Source organism: Nothobranchius furzeri, chromosome 18 (assembly GCF_043380555.1).
Source record: "Nothobranchius furzeri strain GRZ-AD chromosome 18, NfurGRZ-RIMD1, whole genome shotgun sequence".
In the NCBI taxonomy this organism is placed as follows: domain Eukaryota; kingdom Metazoa; phylum Chordata; class Actinopteri; order Cyprinodontiformes; family Nothobranchiidae; genus Nothobranchius; species Nothobranchius furzeri.
The window spans coordinates 20,589,157-20,607,801 of record NC_091758.1 but is presented as its reverse complement, the minus strand read 5'-3'; the positions used below and the strand labels follow the sequence as shown (position 1 = coordinate 20,607,801).

Genomic DNA, 18,645 nt, shown 5'->3' with positions numbered 1-18,645 from the left:
CCAGGTTTCACAATGAGCTCACCCGAAACTCTGGCTGAATAGGACCCACACCCACCCTCACACCTTGGCTCATGTGTTTATGTAGAAGATCATCAGGGGGTCCTTTGTTCCCTCTTCGGGGGGAAACTCCCACTGGGTTTGAATCTGGGACTCTCCACCATTTGACCTTAGAAGAACTGAAGAAGCCTCTCGGATGACGTCTTCAAGCAACTCAAAGCGCTTTTCTTTCAAAGCTCCTTAGACTACAATGACCTGGATGACTGAGAACCTTCACAGACATATTTGAACAAACCTTTTCACAGTAATGGAATTCAATTCAAGGGCCATGTAGATAACTCTCTCTCTCTCTCTCTCTCTCTCTCTCTCTCTCTATATATATATATATATATATATATATATATATATATATACTTTTTTTCCCTCCACTTATCAAGGGTCGGGTTGCTGGGGCTGCAGCCCACGCAGAGACGACTAGATGTTCCTTTTGGGCCTGCTCCTTTGGGGATACCTAGGCGTGCCATGGCCAGCCAAGAAACATAGTCCCTCCATCACATCCTGGGTCTTACTTTAGGTCTCCTCCAAGATGGACGTGCCTGGAAAACTTCATTTGCATACAGGAGACATACTTATCAGACAACCAAGCCACCTCTACTGGCTCCTCTCGATGAGGCAGATACTCCGAGCACCTCCCGGACCAAGCTTCCTATTTAATTTCTAATACTGAGCTCAGAAACCCTGAGGAGAAAACTCATTTTCGCCGCTTGTATCTGGGTTCTCATTCTTTCGGTCACTACCCAAATCTCGCTAACATAGGTCGAGGGTAGGAACGTAAATCAACCAGTAAGTCAAGAGCTTCGCTTTCCAACTCATCTCCCTCTTCACTATGACAGACCGATACAACGCCCACATCATTGCAGAGTCAACACCAATCTGCCTATCGATCTTGAACTCCATCTTGCCCTCACTGGTGAACGAGACCTCAAGTTACTTAAACTCTTCAACTTGGGGCAGGACTTCACCCCAGACCTGGAGAGGGCATTTGACCCTTTTCCAATTCAAGATCATGGTCTCGGATTTAGAGGAGCTGACTCTCATCCCAGCTGGAGATCCCGGTCAGATGAAGCCAACATCGTCTGCAAAAATGCAGGGCTCTAATCTTTACGCTACCAAAATGAATCCCTCAACACCTTGGCTTCACCTAGAAATTGTCCATAAAATTTACAAACAGAATCGGTGACAAAGGGCAGCCTTGGCTGAGTCCAACTTTCACCGGGAACGAGCCTGACTTAATGCCGGCAATGCGCACTAAGCTCTGGGACCGGTCTAACAGCCCGCATCAAGGGGCCTGGTGCCCCATGCTCCTAGAGTGGCCCTCCACAGGGCGCCCCAAGAAACATGTTCGAACGCTTTCTCCAAATCCACAAAACACATGTCCAGTAGATTGGTTGGCCAAACTCCTACACACACTCAGTTCCCCCTAAGGGTATAAAGCTGGTCCAGTGTTCCACGGCCAGGATGAAAACCACATTGTTCCTTCTGAATCAGAGGTTTGACAGTCCGGCGGACCCTCCTCTCCAGAACCTCTGAATAGACCTTACCAGGGAGGCTCAGGAGTGTGATCTCCCTGTAGTTGGAACACACCCTGTGGTCCCCCTTTTTAAAAAGGGGCACCACCTCCCCAGTCTGCCAATCCAGTGGAACTGCCCCCGAAATATTACACAGCTGCGTCAAACAATACAGCCCCAAAACATCAAGAGCCTTAAGGAACTCTGGGTGAATCTCATCCAACCCCAGGGCCTTACCACAAGGAGCTTTTTGACCACCTGAATGACCTCAGCAACAGAGATTGGAGAGCCCAACCCAAAGTCCTCAGACCCCGCTTCCTCAAAGTACTCCGCCCACCATTCCACAACATTACTCAAGTGGTCTTCTATGAGCCTTGAGCTAGATCATGTTGAACATCTTGAGAGGGAACCCTTCAGACCCGAAACAACTGAGCAGGTTGCTCACGAGGAGAGGTTCTGTGGACAGGTGAGAAATCTCACAAAGAACTACAGAAATCGCTTGTTTAACTCAAACATTTGTTCAACAAATATGGGTGCCATTGTTTCTATTCTACAGCAGTTTGAGGGACCATTGTGTGTTTTCTGTCTTTAACAGAAGAATACAAACCATTTCATCCAATTCATGCATGAAAGGGGTCAATATAGCAAAGACCAGATGGAAGTGTCGGCTTTACTTTCTAATGAACATCTAATGAACCTTTGGATGGAGTTGAAAACACTCTGAGAATGTCTTTATTGGATGTACATCTTTAACGATCTGGCATGGACATGATAGCTCTAGTATTCTTTATTTCTGTCACCAGTCCTTTTCTTTTTGGATATTTTGTCTTTGAAGTCATAGTTTGGAAATGTACATGAGAATAAATTTGGTGAAAGAGGCCAGAACCATCGAGTAGACCACGTGTTACTCTGCTGCAGGTAAACCAGCTGTGAGGTGAATGTGATTCTGATTAATCTGGACCCTGGAGAATCCCATGTGGAACCATATGAAGGTCCCTGGACAACCATGTGAGTGCTACAAATATGGGTCATCTGTGTTGACTTTTAAGTGTTAAAGAACAGATGAGGCTCTGAGCCAAAGGGACCTTCGGATCCAAACACAAACCTGGATCCATTCAGAAAGCAGCAGCTTTGAAATGACAAGTCAAGGCAGACACCTCTGGTTACGTCTTGATTTAATGCTCACAGTACAGCACACACATAAGATCCCTGCAGATCGCACAAACACAAAAAGCAAATAGGTAACTACGGAGATCATGTTTAGCACCAGTGGAGAGCACCAATCCTTTCTAAAATGCTTCTTTGTGGGAATTTTCAAAATAAAATGCCTCTATTTAAGCTCACCAGCCATGTCTTACGTGGAAGCATTCACGTACAAAGGTTAATTGATTACAAAAGGATGCATACTGTACATTAAATTAGTTTAGAAAAGCAATATATTATATAACCATTCAAATAAACATTAACAGTTTCTCCATGTTGACTTCAGCTATTCGTTTTGGTAACTTCTGTATCAGCACCGATGCGTAATTCAAACAGGAATACAGAAAGTGAGATGCATGAAAGATGACCAGACTGGTTCATAACGATCTTGCATACTGATTCATAATCACATAGTAACACTAACAGCCATGTTTCCTTTTTTAAAACTGTATTTTTACACAAGAGCCTTTTTTAGTTGTTGTTTTATTTTACTGTTTAAATATTTAAAAAAAGTTAGATTTGGTATTTTTTATACAATTGTGAAAAAAGTATCAAAGTGATTTAAAACAACAAAAACAAAACTGTATTTAATGCACCATTATTTTTGTATATTTATAGATGTTTCCAGCTTTTAAACACAAGTCAATAAACGAGTGACTTTTTATTATTATTATTAATACATTTCTTGCCAGATGATGGGGTTAAGCTTTAAACCTGATCTTCTTTAACTTAATGAGCTACATTTTGGAATATGTTGTATAAGAATTACATTTTTTTTCCAAAAGTAGATGATTGAACAAAAGAGAAAGTGCCTCTGGTCTGGGAGATGAGAAGTGTCACCATTAGAGGCAAAAACCTAAACCTAAGGGGACAGGTGAGATGTTTTTAAGTGGGTTTTTGCAGAGTAGTTGTGGGTAGTCAGCCTCTTACCTGCAGTAGACGGCGGCGTGATCTCGGTTTGGAGAATCGGGGAGGAATCCTCATCAAGCTAACAGCCAGAGAGCGTTCTAGCATAAATGATAATCTGGCATCTGAATATAACCCAGAAGGTAAATGAAAACATGCGGCCTGCTGGCTGGCTGCAGTATACAGAACTTGCACAAACAGCATTTTCTCACTGAGCTGAAAAGTTATTTTGATAAAACCTTTTTGTGCAAAATTATGTCAACAAACTAAAAGGTTACAAACAACAGGATGAACTTTGCTGATTTTGACGTCCAAGCCCCGCCCCCTGGTGGTCTGAACCTTTCATATAGACATAGAGACTGTCCTTATTAAAATCATGAAAACATACCTCATAAATATTTCCAAGTGCTTATTTATATTTATTTGCGTATTTCGTATCTTACACGTTGAAATCATTTTTCTATTTTTTTCTGTTATAAAAAGTTTTTTGATGCTTTTAAAGCTAGTGTGCTTGTATCTAGGCCGGTCATTCGGCCCCACATCCAGACAGCACAGTCTCGGGATTCTTTACGCCCCACTCTGAACAACATTATTAACGCTGGTGTTCAGTGTAAAAAGAAAACCTAATATGGTGTATTGTTAGCTCTGATTTTCTGAGATTGTTCTGACCGCTGTCTACTGCAGGTAAGATACTGACCGCTGAGCATTCCTCCACAAACATGCATTTAAAGAAAATTCACATTTCTATGATCAGTTTTCAGCCTCTAACAACATCCTTTTACTACAACTACTGCGTGTTTATGTTCACCGAAAAACCCAAAACTTCCACCTTTAGTCATGAAGATGCAAAATTACCTTAAAATGATGTTTTTACATAAACTGCAGTTGGAGAGCCTGATGTTTAGAAGTGAATCTTCTCATGGCTTAAAGTGTAATGTTACAGATGCATTTCTGAAGTAATATCTGCTAAGTTACATTTAATCATTGCACTTGACTTTAAAGCAGTGACTGTTAATTGTTGCCTTTTATTTATAAGTACCTTGTTTCTGGGAACCCTAAAGGAAATGCCACACCCCGTGAGGCTGGGAGACCTGGAACCGACCCAGTTCAAATGTTCTGCCGGGTTCTGAGGGACAGCTTTCAGAACTTCGTCTGCTTTAGCTTGTCGATGTGGAAGCACAGCTTCAAGGCCGGCCCGAGCTTCAGTCCGAGGTACTTCATGATCATGTCGCTCTTGAGGAGTAACAAAGCGTTTCCGTCTATCTCCTGAGAGAAGCAGAAGAAGCTGGTGTCGGAATCACGTGGGCTCTGGACCAAGGAGGAAGGAGAAAACGGTGGACTCACGTGTTTCCTGAAGACGTCTGCGTGAGGTCCGAGGGCCTGAGGGTCTGCATCCCTGATGAACCAGACGACGTCCTCCACTGACCAAGTGGTTGGGTCCTTGTTGGGTGGAGATTTGGACTCCTGAGACTCTGGAGACACGTTATAACCTCCAGAGGGAATAGATCTAGTTTTATTTTTGGATTGCTTTAGTGTAATATCAGATTCTGATGACCCCTCACCTGTCCTGTTGCCATCTGGAAACGAGTTTGGGCTGGTGGACGATTGTCTGCACATGCTCACAGAGCTGTGCTGCAAAGCCCGAAACCCGTTGGAGGACTTTGGTGTGTAGGACGAGCTGATGGCGCTGAAAGCAGAGTCTCCATGATCAACGGAGTAGCGTTTGCTGTCCAACTGGTCCATGTGATAGTTCTCAGTCATGGACGCTTCAGCTAAACACAAGACAGAGACTTCCATCAGGGCTGAATCGGTGTAAATTCAATTTCTGTGTTTGCAACTTCTGGTCCTGATACCGTCTGACTGGTAGGATCCACCGCTGCGCTGACTAATGGGCTGATCACTGAAGAGGTTTTCACAGTGCAAGCTGCGGCAGAGCTTCTTGAGAAAACGAAGCACATAGTCGATGCTGTTCACCACGGGGAGGCTGAGAAGATGCTGCTTCCCATCAAAGGTGGCTGGAGGAGCAAAACTACAGCAGATTACATTTTGTTTCTCACAAACCAGATAGTTAAGCTTCTTTTGCTTTTTCTCATTCCTAAACACTCAATTTAAATGTTAAAAAAGGTTATTAAAGAGAGAATAACACCTGAGTGAGGTCTTGGTACAACACCTGATATTTTTTCTCCCCCGTAGCCTTGTGTGAGGAGGGTGAAGACGGTTTTCTGCTGGAAGGCACTGTCGATGCAGCCCTGGACGGCCTGCTGCAGCACCACGGAGGGCCTGTCTGGTCCGAAGTGATCCGGGAGCTGCTGGATCTTCTTCCTGTCCAGGTTGGGGCCCATGTTGGCCTGCTTGTTGATGTAGATACAGACTGGAGCAGGGAACCAAGAGACGGATGATAAAAGGTGACAGGTTAGGTACAAATTTGGATTTCTGCTGCTGAAAAGCAAAAGGCAGACCATAATGTTTTTACCCAAGATGGCCACCTGAACCAGCTGACATAATACAACACAAAAATGGCCACAACTCAGTGCATTTTGCAGATTTTGAGTTCAAATTTGGCATGGTAGTGGCTGAGAGTCACCGTCTACACTTTCTAATCCTGCTTTTTACCTGTGAGCACCTGGGGTGTGGCGGAGTGGGGGATGGTGGCAGCATCCTGAGGAATGGAGCTCATGTCGGGCTCTGGGGTGCTGCTGGGTGGCGAAATGGCCAAAGGTGTCATCACCATCCTGGGTTTGAGCTGTGGAGCAGCAATAACTTGCATTGGGGTATTTATATAGGTGATTCTGCAGCTAAACAGGGCTGCTCTGATGCGCCTGTGCACACATGCATTTTTAAACATGACCAGAGTGTGCTGACCTTGAAGCCCGGCTTTCTCCCCCTCTTCTTCGGCACTTTGAGCAGAGGGAGTGACTCGGGGTAATGATTTTGGAAATCCATTTTGGCGACACTGCGGAGGGGGGGCCTCCCTCTCTTCCTGCCCGGCACCTTCCCCGTCTGACTGGGGATAAAAGATGGAGCCACTGCAGCTGACTGCATGTCGCCGTTGTTGCTGTCTGACTTCTGTGCTGCTGCGGCAGGTACACTCATCTGGAGCTGGAGACAAAAACACAACATTTACTTAGCTAGAGAGGAGTACATTTACACCTGCACTCCACTCGGATGTTAGTCCTCAGCTCTCTGGGTGGTGCATCCAAGAGAGCTGCATTAGCATTAATTTGGAGCTGAACGGTGTATGGCAGCAGCATTTAAAAGCTAGCAAAATGCACATTGTTAATCTGTTTATAAAGCAACATTTAGCAGAATAACAACACAAAGAGCAATCATACATGACCAGGAAACAGCTCCTCCATCCTGCACAGATGAATAAACCTGATAGAGGAAGGAGGTGACTGTTACCTGCTGTCTTCTACTGTGAAAGCCCAAAAGCCAAGACCTTTTGTTTTGGATCTCAGAGGCCAGTAGGCTTCTTTAAATCCCCCACAATGCAGAAAAAGCCATCTTGCTTTGGCTGTATGCGGCTTTTTCCTTGTTCCTTTTTTGAACACACTGCTACTGCTGCTGCTGCTTGGCACACAAGCTGCAGACATCTCATTAGACTAATGCATTCAGCAGTGGCAGAGGAAGGGGGGGAAATCGACTTCACCATGGCTACCCAGCTATGAATTACCATTATGATGACAGCGTCCACCCTAACCTTAAAGGGAAAAGGCACAAAAGGAGCGAGGAATGTGTTCCAGCTGCGCACACACACTAACAACCCTGCAGGTTGGGTTTCCAAATACATTGTGAGGAGGTTAGTCAAAGGATAGAGCATGTAAACAAGCAATGATCGATCAGCGGCTGCACTCACCATCCAAGCAGATGTGGAGATGTAGAGGATCCCTACACTCTGCGTTGTGTTTCCTCCCTGCCTCCAATAGCAGAGCACATATGAGAAAGCAAGGCGGATTCCACTGTAATTCTGTATGTGTGTGTGTGTGTGCGCCTGTGTGTACAAACAGACACTGACAGACAGTGAGAGAGTGATAGCGTGTCTGTGTGTGTGTGCATTAAGGAGAGAGGGAGGGTGAGGGGCTCTTCTGTTGTCATGGAAACAAGCCTGTAAGCCCTGACAGTTGTGTGCCATGTTTTGTCTGCAGCTCTGTCTCAGTGCTGCTGCAGGAGAAGATATTAAACTTGCATTTATAAATTAATCTCTGTTCATCTGCTTCAAATTCATGTTGAATTAATGTTTATGTAAGAATGCAAAATCTGACTGACTAACAAAAATGTATTTGCTTATTTTTACAGTAATTTTAAATGTTATTTACCCCCCCTCCCCCAATGCTCTTTTTAAACTTTCAATTGTAGTCTGTTGTGAGTTTTTTATGACAAATTTAAATGTGTTTGTATTTTCAAACTATCTAACTAATTATGATAATAAACAATGTCTGTAACCCGACCTCTGTTTCTCATTGTAATCATGAAATTAGTTCATTTCAGTGTTTCCCTCAGATGAAAGCCATCGACTCAATAAAATTATTTTTATAATTTGGGTAAAATAATAACAAATTGGGGTATTAATGTATTGATTTCCTCAAACGAATATATTACGATTGTGTATTATTTTTATTACTGCTGTAGCATTGGAGAAGACCGTCAAATGCTAAGGTTAAGACCACTGTCCACAGCCTGCTTCATCTGCCACAGGTTAAATGTCTGGTCTCCAAACCAGAAAACATACTGCTCCGTGACCTTGCTACCGGGGTACAGCCGTCATAACAACTTCTGTCCTGCATGTCTGCAAAGCACAAGGTTCCTGCTGCTGTTCCTTTGAAACAGTAGAGAAAAATATTTGTTCTAAAAGTCTTAATAAACTGTTGTAGAGATTTTTTTTTTATTTTCTAATATGGCATTTATTTGTTCATTTGCAATGTTCCACCCTAAATAATTAAATTGCATTAATTCGTGTTTAATTTTCAGATCATTATGACACTGCACCCTTCTGGTGAATCCAGTACTACTCTTCCGGTGTTTTGTTTGTCATTGCTTTTCTGATAAAGTTTTATGGACATTTTTGAATCCAAGATGGCGGCGTGCGTACCGCTGTCTGTGAAGATGTCACCCTCAGCTTTGCCGGGCTTTAGGTCGCTTTTACGGGAGCAAATGTGGTCCAGAAACCTACGAAAGTCGTTGACAGAGTTCTGCAGGCGCGGTGAGACGCGTTAAGAGCGAGTTCAAACTGGTTTTAATGATATTTTATGTAAAATTCAACCGAAAACTTGAATTACTCCGATTGTTACTAAACGATAACTAAACGGTGATACTTTCCCTACGCTTATTCCACACAAAACATGTAGTTTGAAGCTTTTGCACAGTTACCCGAGATTCAGGCCGTTGTTTGCTCCGTCAGTCTGTTTATCTAACTAACCTTTAGACGTCTGATATCGCAATCATCCATGTGTTTTAGCGGTAAGCTCTCCTAAAAGCCCTCTAGAGCTAACGTACCGTGTCGGTGTTTCAGGTTATTCGGGTCCAGTCGGACAGCCGGAGGAGCAGGAGAGCGGTGTCGACGCCGCCGGGTTCAGCGGTCCTCTGGATCACTACAACGGGTTAATCCGAACCGGGACCCTGCGGGAGGACGATCATCAGAGAGCGGTTCTGCTCAAATTGGACCAGCTTCACAAAACCCTGAGAGGATACAGAAACTCACCCACATCCATCTTCTCCAGAGTAAACAGACAGCTTTTCTCATCTCAAACATTTAAATACCAAGAATTTGTGCTGAATTTCAGTCTGAAACAAATCATCATTGCCAGATTTCAATATAGAAATATTGTCTTCTTTATTAAACTTTTAGAAATCTAAATTCTCACGTGTCTCTTTTAGTTTTTCACCAAACCAAAGCCTCCTAAGGGATACTACATCTACGGTGATGTTGGTGAGAGAAAGTTCCTCGTGTGAAGGTTTTACTTAGTTAAATGTACCCGACTATCATGGTTTATTTTGTTTTCCAGGCACAGGCAAAACGATGGTGATGGACATGTTTTATTCATATGTAGAGACAGAAAAGAAGAAACGGGTCCACTTCCACGGTTTCATGTTGGACGTGCACAAGCGTGAGTATGGTTCCTTGTGCCGTCCTCTTTCAGTGAATCTCGAGCGAATTGTTTTCATTTTTGGAGCTTGTTTTTCTCCAGGTCACAGGAGGTTTTGGAAAAGGAACAGGAGGATTGTGAATAAATGAGTTTTGTTCAGGATGCAGGAGGATGCAACACATTTCCAGTTTAAGCTGACTAGTTCTCCCTGTGCTTGTTTAGGCTTGTGTGTTTATTTTCATTCAGAAATCATATGTGATTTTTTTCTACAGGGATCCATCGGCTGAAACAGAGCATGCCCAAGAGGAAGGCGGGTAAAATGGCCAAATCTTATGACCCCATTGCTCCCATTGCCGAGGAGATCAGCGAGGAGGCTGCTCTGCTGTGCTTCGATGAGTTTCAGGTACTTTTTGTCTCTGAAGCCTTTAACCTCAGCCATAAACGGAGCTGATTTTATTTAACACTCCTTTCAGGTGACGGATATCGCTGACGCCATGATTCTCAAGCAGCTTTTTGAGAATCTGTTTCTGAACGGAGTTGTTGTCGTGGCAACATCGAACCGTCCCCCTGAAGGTAATGAGTGAGTGTTATGATCTGTGTCTTCTATCCACCTGAGAAGGTCACAAAGCATGCTTTTGTCACAATTTTCTTAGCAAGCATGCTCTTATTTCCTCACTCCTTATGAATGACGTGAGTCTTGTTGCGTTTTTAAAAGTCAAAGCCAATGAAGAAGACAGAACGGGAGTCAAAAACTACGGTAATTTCCGGACTATAGAGCGCACCTCAATATAAGCCGCACCGGGCTAAAAGCCGCAGATATCTACTGAATAGAAAACGTAGTTTAACTGAACATAACTGAACTGATCATTATCAAACAAAACAGAAAAGTTATTGATTAGTTTATTCATCGTCCTCCTGCGCACTGAAACCACTGAAGTCATCTTCTTCAGTGTCTGAGTTGAACAGCCTCAGAAGAGCTTCGTCACATACCTTTTCTGTGGCGATGTCAGTGTCGCTCTCCGTGTTGCTGTCGTCATCCCGGGGTGAAGCTGGGAAAACAAGCAGCGCCGTTTTACTGTGAAAGAAATCCTCCTGGGCGCTTTTCGTAGCACCCCTTTAACCATTCCTTCATTAGACTTTCCAGCATCCATCCTTTCTGGTTGACTAAAGTCGCAGCTCATCCGCATGGTTCAAAGCGTGGGAAAAAGTAGCGGCTTATAGTCCGGAAAATACGGTAAATTATGACTCCCACATCACCTGTTTATGGAATCCAGCGCTATATTTGCATACAGTTCTAGTTTCTGACAAAATGTCTAAATATTACAAAATATTTTATTCCCACCCTAAATAACTCTGATGTTAAGTATTTAATTTAAAATTGATTCCAATATGATAAAATAAAATTTTGGTCTCTTATTTCCACTCTAAATTTTAACCACCAATGCTGACAAAAATTGAAGTCTCCCTAAAATGTGAACTGGTCTGGATTATTATATTTTGGCTTTAGATAAACAGAAAATGCCTGCTATAAAAGATTTGTGCACTGTTTTTTGATTGTTTCTAATTTTAAAACGGTAAAAAGGAACACAGGTCATAATATATTCTAGTGCCCCCCATAGTCATGTTGTGCATAGTGGCATCAAGTGAGGCTCTCATTTTGGCGAGCAGCACTACAGTGTTACTGGTGTGTTCATTTCAAGAGGGATCAGATTCAATCAGTGATTTAAAAGAGACAAATTATGCAAAGTCACCTTTTGCTGCCATGTGGGTCTCTGCTACCTCTATAAACACTTCTGACATAAAAAAATCCATCCATCCTTTTTCTGTCAGTGTTTGGTTTTAAGAAGTATGGGCCTAAAACAAGCCATTTCAAAAAGTCTCTATTTGTGATGTCACAAATGGGGAAATTAGTATAGAACCACCTGTCTCGTGCAAGAGGGAGCTGCTGCTGGAGGAGCAGCAGCAGCTCTACTCTGAGGCCTTCTTAGGTACTGTAGCTTCTCAGCCTATAGTAGCCTGAGTGTGTGATGGGTGGGCGGGGCCAGCTTCAGCTTGTTTTCTTAAAGTGATAAATCCCTGAAACGCTCATTCTGGAAGGTACAGCTGAAATCGTTTTATGTGAGAAGGATTTAGTACAAAGAAATGTATTAACGTGTTTTGGATTAACCATAGAACTTTTATATTTAAAGAGCAAGTCACCCCCCACCAGAGTTTTACTCCACTAGCACCTCCTGTTTGAAAAATGTGCCAAAAGGAGGCTTGCCTGGCAGACCGTGAGGATGACGCTGTGACAGTGACAGACAGCACCATTGGAGAAACGAGCCATTAACAAGCGCACACACATCCCTTTTAGTCGGAGAACACTTCATAGTCTGTAGGATTTCGCTCCACCTCCTTCCCCAGAGTAAAGAGACGAGCAATAGGATAGTGTTTTGAAGGAGGTGAGCAGTCTTGAGCTGTATAATTTCTTATTAAGTCGTGAGGGGACTCGATATCAGTGCAAGAGCGTCATATGGTACCAGTGATGTCACAGGGTACCGCTTGGCCAATAGCAACAGCTGATTCCAATTCAAATGTAGTGCAGACTTTTAACCTGATGAAGGTGCTGAATTTTAGGCAGAAATGTTATATTTTAAAGAAGATGTACTAAAAGGCCAAACTAATGACCATATATCTACAGCACTATTAGACACTCACTTCTACTGTGCATCAGTATAACAAGTTGATTTGGGGGTGACTTACTCTTTAAGAAAAATAGTCATGCACGTCCCCTTTAAATAGTCATAATGTCAGTATTAACCAAATAATATTGATTGTTGTTTTTTTTCCACAATCAAACCTATTTTATGACTAACTATCTGCAAAACTAAGCTGTTGTTTTATATTTCTGTAAAAGCGATATTATCTGTAATTACCATATTTAGATTAGTTTCACACTTTAATTAAACTCTTAATTAGGATCTGCAGCAAATATTACAAATGTTTCATTTATATTTCTTTCAGACTTGTATAAAAACGGACTCCAGAGAGTCAACTTTGTGCCTTTTATTGCTGTGTTGCAGGTGAGAAATAAAACTTTAGTTGTTTTTTTTTTTGCTGTCATGTGCTGAGCTTATTAAATTGTCTGAAAAATATAATCTTCTATGTGCAGAAATATTGCCAAACTCTTCGCCTTGATTCTGGGATTGATTACCGCAAAAGGAATCGTCCCTCAGCTGGGAAACTCTACTTTCTGTAAGAGATGCTTGATATAAATAACACAGTTCAATTTAATGCATATGTTTCTCTTCTGATTCATGATCTGTCCTTTATTCTTTGCAGCTCCAGTGAGCCGGCTGTAGAAACAACACTAGATAAGATGTTTGACGAGTTGGCTTTTAAACAAAATGACAGTAAGTAAAAATATAAAGAACATTTCTCTTTCTGAAGTCTAAAGGCTTTTCCATAAAAATGATTTATTGAAATTTTTTTTCTGCAGTAACACGACCAAGAGTTTTAAATGTTCATAATCGTAAAGTTCGTCTGAGCAAAGTGTGTGGGACGATCGCTGATTGTACATTTGAGGAGCTTTGTGATCGAGTAAGTCTCCATTTACATGAAAACTCCTGGTCTGATGGAATTTTATACTTTAACTGTGTCAAAATTAAAGATGAATGGTTAATTAGTATCTAGTTTGCTTCAATGCATCCTTAAAATACAAATATACCTTTGTTAACTTTTTAAAGTCAAATAGTCATAAATTAAAAACCATATTTTGGGTGGTTTAGCCTATCATTAGAGAACAAAATGAGAGTTTATTTTTCAAAGTCATACGTTATTCATACATTTATAAATGGTAAAGATCCTGACTAAAATTTTTGTAAGCAAGGTAAATATTTAATTTAGAGTTACATAATTATTTTAGAAACTATAAAAAAAAAATAAACTATAAGGTAAATATTTAACCACAAATTAAATATTTATCTTGCTAACTAAATATTTAATTTACTAACAAAATATTGAATTTGAAGCTAAATATTTATTTAACAAACTAAATATTTAACATCAGGCCAAAATATTTAGTTTGTTAAATAAATATGTTACCACAAATTAAATATTTAGGTTGCTAACTAAATATTTAATTTACTAACTAAATATTGAATTTGAAGCTAAATATTTAGTTTACAAACTAAATATTTAGCTTCAAATTAAATATTTAGGTCAGTAAATAAAATATTTATTTTACAAACTAAATATTTAGGTCTGACTTAAATATTTATCTTGCTAACTAAATATTTAGTTAGGAATTTTAACATTTATAAAAGCATGAATAAGATGGTGAGAATATGACTTAATGATAACTCAAAATAGTGCTGTTAAGGTAAGACTGTTTGATTTTACAAATTGCATCCCGTGTTTTTATTGTAAACATGAAGTAAAAGCTACCGATGTAAAACAGAGATGAATAATTAAGCTGAAATAAAATCCTTCCAGCCTTTAGGGGCCAGCGATTACCTGGAAATGTCCCGACTGTTTGATACAGTCTTTATTCGACACATTCCTCTACTGACGCTGAATAAGAAAACTCAGGCCAGGCGGCTCATAACTTTGGTGGACGCCCTCTACGAGCACAAGGTACGCTGCGGTCATTTGTTTCTAAACTGGAAACATTCTTTTGTGTGACGGTTAAACAGTCCTCCTGGTTCAGGTGCGCGTGGTGATTCTGGCAGATCACCCGCTGGAGGATCTTTTCGTGCACGACGGGGATCACAGTCATGACGAGAGCCACATTCTGATGGATGACCTGGGGCTGAAAAGGGTGAGAAGTGCAGCTCTGTTCTTTTTTCCTAGCCTGAGCTGTCAGGAACAAGCGTCAATTATTGAAGCAGCTGTCAGCCGGTGGAGCTGAGAACACGCATCTGGTAACAGGTCAGCTGACTCAGCCACGTGCTGCGGAGCATCAGAGCTCCATCAGTTTTGACTTTTCATCTTTTTTGTGAATTTAGGTGCAAATAATTGAAAAGAGCACACTTTATGCAGTCGTACTGCTGGGGGAAAACCGGGGCTGTTGTGCAGAAAAGGGAAATGGTTTTCGGGCCCAATACATCTAGTATTAGTATATCGAGAAAATCTATTTCTCACAGAACTAATTAACAAAAGTAAACAAATTTATTATTGAGTGCAAAAAAAAGCAGCACAATGAAAAGTTGGCACCGCTGCAAGAATCCTATTTAAAAGAAGCTAAAATCTGATAAGAGTAGAGCTAAACTGGTAATGATGTGAGACCTGTCTCGTGTCCTCAGCATGACTCCCTCACCTCAGACCTGGTGATGGTGTGTTCATGTGCCAGGAAGAGGGTCGGACATTCACAACCCAGAAAAATACTCCGATTTTTGTGTTTTCGATTGGCTGAGCTTATTAACCATAGTATTATTATAACACTGTAAAAAGTTAGACATGTCTCCTTTAATATACTTACATGTATATTATTACATTAACTGTAATCCTGTACTGCTGCGTCCGCCATTGCTACAAGAACAAAAATCTTTTGGTTGACCCAATGTGAATCCTAGGATGGGAGGGACCACTAAGGATTCAACATATCTTGAAATTCAGGTAAAAAAGGAAACATCTGAAGGAGCCTTTGGATTTAATCATACTTGTCATTTCACTGTGAAGTCATTTGTCTTCAGAAGCAGCCGTGGAAGGATGCAGCCCCTGAATTTGGACATTTTCTCCCCCACAGGAAGAAGCTAGCTCTTTGTCCATTTTCAGCGGGGAAGAAGAGAAGTTTGCCTTCCAGAGGACGGTGTCTCGCCTCACAGAGATGCAGACAGAAGATTACTGGTTGGGGGGGGACAGAAGCATAAAACAAGTATAACACCTGGAAAGGGAGCCGCTCGACTTCATAAACTACCTGCCAAAAACAACACCCCAGACTACGCCAGCTTACTTCTGCAGCTCAGCGCTGATGGAACTGTTAGACGGAACATTCAGACGCTGTTCAGAGTATTTATTATTATTAATTACTGCGAGACCATTTATTAGTTTATTGCAGCTTTTGCACTTTATGGATCATTTTAAAATTGAACTCTGAGGTGTCATTACTTTTAACATCCAGTTGAGGTCCAAGTTTTCTTAATTTATTATTTTCTGAAATATTTAAACAGTTTGAATTAAGGACTTGTGATGGTGCTTCCTGATCTCATTTACAGTTATAAAAAACTTCATCATGAGCTGTAAATTATTTTTAACTGAATTTGGGATCCAAGTGGATTTTTATTCATTTGCACTACCTGGAAATATATTTCCATATTAAAAGGTGAAACAATTCACACATCTAGACCTGTTGAAGATGACCTTCCTGTTTAATGTTTTATTTTTAGTTGTTTTCTTAAAGTTTCCTATTTAAGCCAAACGCTGTACGCAAACTCATAAACACAAAAGCCAAAGTGAGTGGGAGGTGAGAGCGACAAACACCTAAGAGATTAATTTTCTGTATGAAGTGTTTGTGGTGCAAACAGATGGTTACATGTACTTTTTAAGTGATATGTTTTCTATTTATTATAATTATAAAAAAACAGACACAAAGGAAAGTTCAAGAACTAAAAAAGTGGCCAAATCAACTAAATGTTTTATGAAATTGAAAAGGAGCTTTAGAAGATGTAAAAAGTCCCGTTCCGAAACATAATTCGTTATGAAAATAAAACTGACAGTGACAGCACAGTGTTATGTTTAACTAGACTCTGAGGAAGTGATTTTTTATTTTAATTTTTTTTTTGTAACTTATCCATTTAGATGTTAGTAAAGCTTGAAGGGAGTGTCCTTTGACAGGTAGCAGTGCTAGCGACTTGGCCCCCTGCATGCTCCGGGAAGGCCTCAGCCTCACGTGTTGTGGCCTGGAAACGGGTAGCGGGGTCACTCAACTGCTATTTTCTGGCTAAAAGCGCCAGCCAACCTCTGTTAGCATTGGTTAGCTCAGCTGCATTAGCTCAGACTTTGATGTGTGTCAATTATCTGCCCCAAACTTCAAATCCCCACTCGCAGCTCCATTTTTGTATTTTCCAGAAGTGACAAAATATAACATATTAAATATATAACATCAGACTAGCCTTTAGCTCATTAGTTCTCCAAACTTAACTCAGGAAGCTGATTATATACTTTTGATGAAAATACCTTTGAAAATGGCCCAAACATTCCTTTATGGCAGGGGTATTCAATTCCGGTCCTTGAAGTCCAGTATCCAGCATGTTTTAGTGGTTTCTCTGATTCAACACACTTGGATCACCTTGCAGCAGCTCATCAGGCTCTGCAGAAGCCTTTTAATCACCTGCTGATTGAAATCAGGTGTGTTGAAACAGAGTTAAAACTAAAACGTGCTGGACACTGGACCTCGAGGACCGGAATTGAACACCCCTGCTTTATGGCATATGATTATAAACAGCACGTTATTGTTAAGGCATGGTAGAGTTATTATTATAGTTTGGGTGCATTTAAAAGTGACGTTTATTAGTTATGTGACTGCTGATAGAAGACTCCTGAAGCTGGTGTAGCCTCTGACTGAAGATCTTACTTGATCTGAGATGCTGGAGCAGTCCCCAGCACAGAAACAGCCTTTTGCATCATTGTGCTGAGCCTGCTCTGATGCTGCTGTCCCAACAGATGGCAGTGAAGAAAACCTCTCTCCTCCATAGACTTACAGAAGATTATGCAACATTTAGCTGCAAGTACAGAGAGACCCAAGCTTTGCCCAAAAGTGTCAAAAATGATCTTTCTCATAAACAGCCTTCATGTTTTATTACTAGTCCAGAGAAACGCCCACAAATCCAGAGTCCTCCTTTTCTCCCTGGATAGAAATAGACCTTGACTCCTTCCTACTCCTCTACAACCAGCTCATGTGATTAGTTCCTGTTTAAGATGAGCTAGCTGATTGTTCCCGCATTATGTCATAAATCTCTCCAGCTGTTTCCTACACTCGTAATGTTTGCCACAGACACACACCACTTGTGCAGTCACTGGAGTGCTTGCGCTGGTGACGCACTGAGGCGTTCAGGGTGAAGCGACTCATTAAGTCAAAGCATTTTACTTTAGTAACGTGGGATGTGATTTAGGAAGCTCTGCTGGGAAATAAGGTTTGGGTCAAGTTTTTCAGTTCACATTAAAAAATGTAACAATTATGAAAAAAGGATAAATACACAAGAGGTAAATGAGCTGAAAATGTAAGTTTGCCCATTAACAAAGAAATGATTGCCTTATATGTTTCAGTAGAATGATAGTTTAATCAGAGACCCATACCTCAATGCATCAAAAGGTTATTGATTTGCATTTTCATTAATGAAATTTAATCTGATCCCTTTGCAGACGTGGTGGCAAGCCCACGGGTCAGACATGTCCTGTGGTTGGCTGAGTTTTTACACATCTCCAATGCCCCAATCCTTTGGTTACCTTGGCTATGTGTTTTAGACCATTGTCACAGTTACTGGTGCCCTGGCCGAGTGGTAAAAATGCCAAAGCAAAATGTTCCCATAGGCAGTATTCATCCTCCTCCTCCAAACACGGCGAGTTGAGTTGATCCAAGGAGATTGATTTTGGTTTCATCCAACAACACTTTCACCCAGTCCTCGTCGTCTGAATCATTAGAAGTTTAGTGGCAAACTCCAAATGGGCCTGATCTTTCTTGAGCTGCCACTTTAGGATTTCAGTGCTTCTCTGCATTGTGTGTTACCTACTTTCTTTCTTGGTGACCATGGTCCCTGTCCTGAGATCATTGACATGTTCCTCGTGAGTTGTTCTGGGCTGGTTCCACGCCATTCTCATTATCATCAAAACTCCATAAAGTGAAATTTAACATGGAGGCCCAGACTCAGGGAAGCTGGCAGATATTTTATGGTTCTTCTATTTGCAAAGAA

The 18,645-nt window shown here is 41.3% G+C and overlaps 2 protein-coding genes across 7 annotated transcripts; one reads left to right on the top strand and one right to left on the bottom strand.

The window, feature by feature from the left end:
- Positions 1 to 2,723: 2,723 nt before the first annotated feature.
- scml4 (Scm polycomb group protein like 4) lies at positions 2,724 to 9,239 on the bottom strand. Of its 4 annotated transcripts, XM_070547066.1 has the most exons (9): positions 9,168 to 9,239; positions 7,531 to 7,587; positions 6,537 to 6,773; positions 6,288 to 6,417; positions 5,821 to 6,045; positions 5,528 to 5,689; positions 5,237 to 5,446; positions 5,019 to 5,164; positions 2,724 to 4,940 (listed from the first exon to the last, which is right to left on the bottom strand). In XM_070547066.1, the coding sequence occupies exons 2-9, from the start codon at positions 7,531 to 7,533 to the stop codon at positions 4,815 to 4,817; spliced, it is 1,239 nt and encodes a 412-aa protein (XP_070403167.1). In that variant the 5' UTR covers positions 7,534 to 7,587; positions 9,168 to 9,239; the 3' UTR covers positions 2,724 to 4,814. The 4 variants fall into 4 exon arrangements, with proteins under 4 accessions (XP_070403167.1, XP_070403165.1, XP_070403166.1 ...); XM_070547064.1 differs by lacking the exon at positions 9,168 to 9,239 and having other exon boundaries at positions 7,531 to 8,374; XM_070547065.1 differs by lacking the exon at positions 9,168 to 9,239 and having other exon boundaries at positions 5,845 to 6,045; positions 7,531 to 8,331.
- Positions 8,745 to 16,079, top strand: afg1la (AFG1 like ATPase a). 3 transcript variants are annotated; one of them, XR_011517252.1, is made up of 13 exons: positions 8,745 to 8,874; positions 9,184 to 9,392; positions 9,549 to 9,600; positions 9,677 to 9,778; positions 10,030 to 10,160; positions 10,231 to 10,330; positions 12,761 to 12,819; positions 12,909 to 12,991; positions 13,079 to 13,149; positions 13,236 to 13,336; positions 14,231 to 14,371; positions 14,431 to 14,555; positions 15,483 to 15,621. XR_011517252.1 is itself a non-coding variant. In XM_070547068.1 (13 exons), the coding sequence occupies exons 1-13, from the start codon at positions 8,748 to 8,750 to the stop codon at positions 15,615 to 15,617; spliced, it is 1,422 nt and encodes a 473-aa protein (XP_070403169.1). In that variant the 5' UTR covers positions 8,745 to 8,747; the 3' UTR covers positions 15,618 to 16,079. The 3 variants fall into 3 exon arrangements, 2 of the variants coding, with proteins under 2 accessions (XP_070403169.1, XP_070403170.1); XM_070547068.1 differs by having other exon boundaries at positions 14,445 to 14,555; positions 15,483 to 16,079; XM_070547069.1 differs by lacking the exon at positions 15,483 to 15,621 and having other exon boundaries at positions 14,431 to 14,605.
- The last annotated feature ends 2,566 nt before the right edge of the window (positions 16,080 to 18,645 follow it).